The sequence below is a fragment of the Poecilia latipinna genome, unplaced genomic scaffold, assembly GCF_001443285.1.
Source record: "Poecilia latipinna isolate Pla-1442-1.1 unplaced genomic scaffold, P_latipinna-1.0 Scaffold357, whole genome shotgun sequence".
Classification (NCBI taxonomy): domain Eukaryota; kingdom Metazoa; phylum Chordata; class Actinopteri; order Cyprinodontiformes; family Poeciliidae; genus Poecilia; species Poecilia latipinna.
The window spans coordinates 275,663-284,295 of NW_015112973.1; the positions used below are offsets into that span (position 1 = coordinate 275,663).

General features: G+C 38.9%; 2 protein-coding genes across 2 annotated transcripts in view; one reads left to right on the forward strand and one right to left on the reverse strand.

Annotated features, from left to right (window-relative positions):
• Positions 1 to 3,991, forward strand: part of LOC106949677 (semaphorin-4E) — a 23,668-nt gene extending 19,677 nt beyond the window's left edge. The window contains exon 14 of the mRNA XM_015036101.1: positions 19 to 3,991. Within this exon, the coding sequence (XP_014891587.1) occupies positions 19 to 773 (755 nt within the window). The 3' untranslated portion in view covers positions 774 to 3,991. The remainder of the gene's footprint in view (positions 1 to 18) is intronic.
• The window catches only part of scamp4 (secretory carrier membrane protein 4), a 10,860-nt gene continuing 5,594 nt past the window's right edge, over positions 3,368 to 8,633 (reverse strand). The window contains exons 5-7 of the mRNA XM_015036102.1: positions 8,178 to 8,279; positions 5,413 to 5,530; positions 3,368 to 4,768 (exon numbers count right to left, since the gene is read on the reverse strand). Coding sequence (XP_014891588.1) covers positions 4,580 to 4,768; positions 5,413 to 5,530; positions 8,178 to 8,279 — 409 coding nt within the window. The 3' untranslated portion in view covers positions 3,368 to 4,579. The remainder of the gene's footprint in view (positions 4,769 to 5,412; positions 5,531 to 8,177; positions 8,280 to 8,633) is intronic.

Below are 8,633 nucleotides of genomic sequence, written 5' to 3' on the forward strand. Positions count from 1 at the left end.
GTGCGATGACGTTTACAGATCCAGTGCCAGCTGTGGACGTTGCTCTAATTCCAGGGAACAATATCCAGCTGCCTTGCCAGCGTCACTCCAACCTGGCGGAGGTCCACTGGAGGTTCGCTGACCTCCAGGTTTTATCTACGCACAAATACTACATCTACAGCGACGGCCTCCTCATCCTGAACACGACCGCGTCGGACGCAGGCTTGTACTTCTGTGACTCGGTGGAGCAGATCAACAGCAGGACGTACAACAGGACTGTGGCCGTTTATCATTTACAAATCTCCTCTGAGCCAGTCAGCCCCGCTCCCGGCATAGCAGCCACAAAACACTTCATTCAAACGCCGAAAACGGCTGCAACTGGGTCACAGCCGGACCTGGGCAGCGAGGACCCGCTGACGCCTGAGAATCAAAGCGACTCTGGGAGAATGAGCCGCCTGGAGGCGGCCGTGGCTCTGCTGTCGCTGCTGTGCCTCGCTCTCATCGCCGTCGTACTGTGGTTCTGGAAACGAGGGCACTGGAAGTGCTCCGGGTTGGCGCAGAGATCCAAGGGTAGCGAGGGGAAGCAGCAGCAGCAGCCGTCGTCGGACTACACGCACATTCAGAACAGAAACTCTGCGATTAAGCTCCTGGGGGCGGAGGCCGGACCGTGCACCGCCAACAATAATCACACCACTGTGGACTTCAAAAAGAACGGGGAGTACCACTTCCCACCTCTGGCCAGCATTTCAAGTCTGAACGGTCTGGGGTACATCCGTGACGAGTCAGAGATTTGACTCTGCTGAGGCTTCAGTCCTCGTTCTGCATCGGTGCAATAATGATGTACTTGCAATGTGTTGTTCAGGTACGTCTCAATAAACTGAAATTCAAGCAAAAAGCTTATTTCAGTAATTCAGTTCAAAGTCATGTGCTGTGTCGATTCATAGCACACAGAGAAGTGTTTGTTTTAGTTGACTTTGATAATATAATACAAATAAAGTTTTTATTATTTATTATCCATCAATTGTCTGATGGTTGGGCTACTGAGGCCTGTCTCCAGTGATCATTGGGCATGAGACAAGAACTATAATAAATATATAATTATAATATAAATACAATATAATGGCTTTGCTTCACAATTGTCCCCGGGCTGTGATGATCCCTGATGCTTTTCCTACCACACTTTTTCCTTCCACTCAATTTTCCATTAATATGCTTAAACAGTTCTCTGAACTTTAGTGGCTTACCTTCAATCAATGACTGACTCCTGAACAAATGTCAAATCAGCGGCATTTCCCATGACTGTAGAGGCCATAGCATGATCTTAAAATGTTTTTTTTTTATTGATTATTATTATAAATGTTTTATTATCCCTAGATTACAAAATACACATATATATATATATATATATATATATAGTTTCCCCTTTCTGAACCGAACTACTGAAATAGATGAACTTTCCACAGATCTTCCAGTTTGTTGAGATACGCCTTTAGATGGTGAATGGGTTCCTGGTTCTTTCCTGGGTGATTTCCAATGTCTGTTCAGGCAGTGGATATTCACTAAAAAGACATGTAACTTGTTAAATATCTGCTCCAGAAATGTTTTTTACAGTCATATTTTTGTATAATCCCAATCTGTGAATACGATCTGTGTAATATTTATGTACAGTCAAGCTTTTTTTTTTTTTTGACTATTTATTGGAGGAAATTCCCATTTTCTATTTTTACCCTCTAATCTTTGAAATGAACATGTAGCATCTTGGTGACCGAACTTCAAGCTTAATTCATTTCATGGATCCTGCTGTATGAAATCAACAGGGGTAATTTTTTTCATTGCTCTTTGGTTGAATTAATCTTCCTGCCTCTACTTTTTCACCACTCATTCAGTAAAAAAAATAAAAAATAAAAGCCACATGTAATTAACTACTTCTTAACAAATATCACCATTTTGTTTCGATAATTACATCCTAAAGCTCCAGTAGGAAGGCGGTTCTTTTATTCCTTTCGGTGGGGTTCGCACAGCTTTACTTCAAATTGTACATTTGTGTTAAACTGAAAAAGACAAAGCTGTTGCAGGAATGTACAGGTGTGGGTGTAAATTTTTGGTGGCATATCAGTAAAAAAATAAAAATATGGGAAAATGGGGGGGTTTGACCTGGAAACATTGCCTTGTAAAAATGAATACGGTAATACAAATTTTTTTTGTGATTTCCTTTTTTCTTACACAGTTGAGTCCTTTGAGATTTCTCTTATTGGGGAGATGGTGATTTAGGAAGACTTGAGAACAGAAGAACTTAAATCTCACTGTTCTCAGGTGAGAACAGTGAGATGAGTGACAAAAATCTTTTTTTTTTTTTCCACACACCTACACTTGAATCCCGTTTCATCTCATACAAGTGTTGATATAAAAGCGATGCGTCGAGATTCCCATTAAATATTTACCAGTGTGGTATAAAGAAGTTATCATGTACATAATTAGGGATCAAAATTGCTTCTGGGCGATAAAAAAAATTAAAATAAAAAATTGCTGCTGCTGTTGTTGAATACATGCGTTATTTCAATACTCCCTCAGCCAATTGCAGCTGGTGCCACAAGGCTTAGAAAGTCTGGCTCATACTGATTTATCAGCAATGTTTGCAGCTCATGAATCCCAGATGTCACTAAAGCAGTTGGTGTCATCCAGACGCCAGATCTTTTTAAAGTTAAAAATGCAAGAATGGGAAAGTTTGGCAAACTGTAAAATTATTTTCTCATGTTACAAATTCAAACTTCATAGTATCTTTAGTACTTATGACACACCAACACAAAGTAGTACATAATCACAAAGCAGAAAATTAGGCATGATTTTGAAAAAAAGAATTAAATCTGCCTTGAGTTAACATTGTGTTGCGGCTACAGCTGCAATCTTTTGGGGATTAAGTCACTGCCAGCCTTACATATCTATAAATATTTCCTCACTCTTCTTTGCAAAATAGCTCAAAAACTAATTGAGAGTGAGTGGAAATCATACATGGGCAACAGTTTATAAATTTTGTAGTGGATATACATTTGGACTTTGACTAGACCCATTCAAAAGATAAACATGCACTAATTAATTAATGCCTATTCCTCAGTAACTCTGGTCTATCACTGACTCTGATAGACCAGAAAACCAAGTGTCAAATTTCTTCTGCTTCAAAATAATGCTTTGATTTGAGTCCCAACAAAATACTCCGACATTTGGCTTTCAGATTTAACAAAGTGCAGAAAACAAAATATGACATAACACATTGTGACAAAGCACAAAAGTGGTGCATTCTTCTGCTGTGGCAATGCTTCATGGAAGAAGCAAACTGTGATACGAACTGCAGTTAAACAGTCCAATGTGGTGGAATAAACCAGAAACGCTGTGTGAATAAAGTAATTTATTGAAATGTTGCGACATGTATAGAATACTTTCACACGTACGCTTTATTTTCTGAAACCTAATACAGAAGATTTAAGATGTTACACTTGGCAGTTGTCCTCGAAGGACACTTTAATGACAAGAAAAAGTAAATAAAATGTCAAAATCTACAATGGAGGCACCATCTTTTTCCTCTTAGTTGAGATGTGGACTTCAGGCAGGCTTTGACAGGCGCAAGATTAGATTTTAATTCCATACATAAAAAGCATGTTGGAAGGACAAAAGTCGAGACCAACTCAGAATTAGCCTGCAGTTAATCCATTGATCCATGCAGGTTTCAATCAGTCTGGATATTGGAAGCAAGATACGAGCTCATTTCAGATGAATGTTTTAGTGGCCACATGCAAGCCTGTTGTGATTAAACACAAAATCTGTATCTGGTGGAAAGTGAAAGAAACGACAACGATGGCAGCAGGAGATAAAGATGCTTTCATCCACTGAAAGCAAACAAAACTCAGCTGTTCTGGCTGCTTAGGGTGTGAAAGAGGAGGAGTTAAGTGTTTTGGCATATCAGTGCTCAGTAAGAAATCAAACAGAAAACCTGCTTCACTGAAGCATAAGATTAGTTCAACAAAAAACAAATTGCAGCTTTTGTTAAGGCGGGCGCAAGTCAAGCGGAAGACTTTAAACATGCAAAATCTGCAACAGTAAGGCAAGCATGGAAGCATCGCTAACAAACCAAACTTATAAAATTATGAAAAAAACAAAAAAAAACAAAAAAAACCCCAATCACCCTTGCTACGTTATGTAGCATGCAACTTTGTAAAAATCCTAACATTACACAGATCCATAAGGCACACTTTCTTCACTTTGCTTTAAAGTGATCACTCATTTTGTTTCTGCATGTCTGCAATCCATTAAACCTTCAAAAGCAAATCTTTAATTTAAGTCTAAGACTATATTTGTTTTTGTTGTTTTTTTCTTATTAACCTTTTGTAAACAAAGTAGAAACAGAATGGCACACTTTGAAGGCAACCTCCCAAACAGTTTCAGGTTGATGAAAAAAACTTTCAAATAAGAAAAAAAAAATACTTTCAAACAAATAACTGTCTAATCCATACTTTGAGAGTGACATGCTGATTTGTTTTGAAGTGCTTTTGTCAGCACTGTGGAAATGACCGATCATCTGTCTCCCCCTAGTGGCGAACCTCAGCCATCACCAGTGGCTGTTGTCAGGGTAACTGGGCACCGCGGTGGGGTACTGAGGCAAAGTCGGGCCCTGAGCCGTCTGAGCGACGGCGTCGAAGGCTGCTTCCCTCACCGGGGCGCTCTTCCACAGCCCTGTGCTCCACTCCTCCTGAGCGCGCTGCATGCTGCCGCCGCCGCCGCGGTACATCCTGTGCACCTGGGACACGAAAACAGGAGGAAACGTTGTGACTTTGGCGAACAGGGACGTCTCAATTAATTAGAGTGACACTGAAAAGTTAATGCATTGTAGAGATTGGGAGATTTATTTCTGGTCATTTTGTTGACGACAGCTAAAATGGATTTATAAAATAAAAAGTAATTTAATCCCTGAGGTGGTGCTTGGGTCTTTTGGACCAGTCTACGTGTTCTTCTGACAGCTGATGCTCTTCTTGAAGCAGTCTTCACAACATGGAGTTAATATTTGTAAAAGATTAGGTTACAAGAGAAATTAATCTAACACCAAAACCTTAACCCTTCCCAGAAGGCCAGGTTAGTTTAGTTATATTACTTCCCTAAATTAACAAAAATCATCATTTAAAATCTGTTTTTGCATTTTTATCAAATTTGATTGATGATCTGGACCCCCAGGCTCCCTCCCCCCACCAAAAAAAAAAAAATCCAAAACAGAATAAATACTATATGTAAAGGCAGCAAAACACTTTTTCTCAAAATTAGAAAAATACATCAACTTTTCAATGATTTTCTAATTGACTGAGATTCGCCCGTATTCTTGACTTCTGTCGATAAACTCAAAAACTACGCTGAAGGGTAAAAATCGCTTCTAGCTTGTTGTTCACTCACCTTAATGAGGACCAGTGCCATTAGTGCGGCCACCACAGTGAAGAGCAGCGTTGTGATAAGCATCACTATAGCGGAGCCCACATTTTGGCTGAAAAACATCACTGTGGCAATCCAGCCGCTTTGTGTCGGTGAGGATGAGATGGAAGTAGTACGAGTTAGTGTATCAGACAGTGAGCACACACAGCAAAGTGGATTTAATACAAACATTATTAAGCAGTGAGAACTGAGATGCGGTGACACACTCGATAATCAAATGAGTCATTATTAAAGCCACGAGTGAACAGTACAGTCACAACAAGCATGTGTGCAGTTCTCTTAATTGTGTGTAGACTGCCAGAGGGAACATGCTTTGTTTTGGATGTTTATTAGGTAAAAAAAAAAAAAAAAAAAAAGGAAAAAATTATTTAAATTTTTTTAAAAATTGAAGCAGATATGTTGCAGGGAAAAAAAAAACTGGATATGCAAAAAAGAATTGCTAAGTTTGCTGAGAAACCACCTTCTTCACTCTTTTACAAGGCTGGAGAAATTTCATCAGAACACAGATTTCATCAATAAAACAGTAAAACCCTCAAGCACACACAGCTGGAGAAGTATGCAAAATGACTGGATCATCAACAGAGCAATTCATCATTTTCAACTTTTCCTTAAAGTCAAAAATGCGTACGATTCAGAGATTACATTTTTACGTTTTACAAGAACCTGATGCCGTCGTCTGCTGTGTGTGTCTTTACTAAGGAGAGATACAAAAATAAAAGGTGGCTTAAGAGATTACTTAGGCAGCTGACAAGAGCGAGTATAAAGGTCTGTGGCCGATGCTCTAATGTGGTTTTTCTAGAGAGAAATCTCGCTGAAGGGAAGGAATGCTAAACTAATATTCTGAAGTTACTTAAAATATTCACATGATGAACATCTTACAGCAGAATAAATTCCTTTTAATGCAGTAAGAAGCTCAACTGTGCTTCTTCTATCAGGCTGTGCCGCCTGCTAGCATAAATAGCTAACTGTACCTCGGCTTAATGCATCTAGTTTGTGGTAAAGATGTAGTTCAACACCTGACGGAAGAGCACCCAGTTAAAAAGCCATTCGTGCGTCGTTCTTTCACACAGATTGATGTGTTTGTATTTTAAATTAATCTAGTAGATGCTAAAACATTGATTTAAAAATAAGAATATATATATATTTGTAGGTGTTTTCAATTTTATTTCTCCCAGAGTAAAGTTTTTCCGTCACTCTTGCAAGCTGAACCTCGACATGACCTGGTTATCATCAATCTAACCAAGGTCTGAATATTTATGATCTCAAAACCACCGGATTTTTCATCACGCTGCGTGGTGGAGAGTCTGATTAACAGATGAAAGAGAAAGTGCCAGAATGACACAGCATCGCATTTCAGTCTTTCGATACTGAGTCATTAGAACAATTAGTATCACCAATAAGTGATGGTTTTAGGTCATGGGTACAAATATGTGGAGAACCACGAAAAAGGTTGCAAATATTCTAAAAATCTGTGCTAAGAAAAGAAGTGAATACGTAGAGGCAAAGGGTTCTCTATAGATAAGAGCAAAAAAATAGGATTAATTACTATGACAATATTTTAACTTCTTTAATTTGGGGAAAACCAATAATTAAAAGACAATTCAAGCATGGTTTAAAATATATATACAATTTGAAAGTATCCCTTTGCAGTTTAGCTAAATGGTTAACAACATAACACTTAGCATACAAGTTGATATCCTTTATGGAAGTGTGCTTCAGCCAGGCAGCTATTTTATTTTATTTAAATATAAGTGCTCATCTTTGTGTGCTTCCATTTGCCTGTCAGCTTTTTGATAATGCAAATAAAAAGTCACTACTGAAGGACACATAAAGGGTCATTCTACACTAAAACAAACCATCTTTTAAAACAAACATGGATCTACTGCATACCATACATATTTTTTTACAGTGTAAACAAAGATCCGCTCTATGCAGATGTGTTCAGCAGCAGCCCTGTACAATATTTATCTTTCTGGTAATTTTGCATAAAATTTTCTTAAGTGATAATCTACAGACGAAGAGAAGGTTGCCACGGTTTCTGGACTTTTTTTCTGCTCTAATTGCCAGCTTCAGTCCGACTCCACGATGACCTGTGTTAGCATTAGCCACATTAGCATCCAGTGCCTTTAAACCTAAACGTGGGCATAGCAAAGAAGCTCTCTGGTTTGTTTTATTGCTTCATTACTTCACGGCCGACTGAGCTGTCAGCTGATTCACAGTTTCCTCCATTAATTTGTGCCACAGAAGGACGAAGCGCATCTTGACGATTGAGCTCAGACCAACAGAGCGCCATCATATCCCAAAAGCTAACATCTAACATCTACCTAGGAGGTTTTCTACTTCACTGCTGTAGACTAAGGAGCTTTACTGACCTTTTTAGGTTTCTCTAAAACATCAGAGTCGCTCGTTGAGTTGGCGTTAAATTGCTCACCTTCTCTATCCTCCCATGTTTACACATTAAATATTAGGACAGTAATGGCACAACAAACCTGTCGAACAGCTGTGTACTGTCACGATACAACACAAATGACAATGGAGTAGAGTCTGAACAAGTTCAATCTAAATATCTTTGCTTTCATTTTAAGTAAAATGTCTGATAACAGAGTAGATGTAAAGTAAAAAGCAACTAGATAGCAAAAATCCTTGAGATTATCTCTGATAAAAAACAAACAAACAAACTGGTGGACAAAACATACAAAGTCTTGACAGTAAGTTTGGTCCAGACTCACCATGTTCCCCATCCAGAGATGCCTATAGCCTGGATAACGGTCAAGACACACTGAAGGAAAAAGATGAAGAAGAAGGCCATGAAGTTGAAGGAGCTATCAGCCCTGTGAACGGCAAAGGGAAACACAAAGTCATGATGCCGGAGAGATTCAGAGCAGCTCCATTTTCTTTGATTCTAACTTTTTATGTGAAAATCTGACGCTACGAAACGTGATACCGTCAACAAAACAAGCAGTGGAAAGACCAGAAAAGCCAGGCTACAAATTTTACATGGAAAGGAAAAAGCTCCTCTGACGGAGATTATCACTCTACAACTGTATCAATGCTGATATCAACCAAATATCTGAAAATAATCAGCAATGATTATGCAAGAAGAATTTACATATTTCGGGGGGGGGGGGGGGCACCTTTTTTTTTTTTTAAAACGGAAACCGCAAAAATTTTTTATTTGGGTTTTT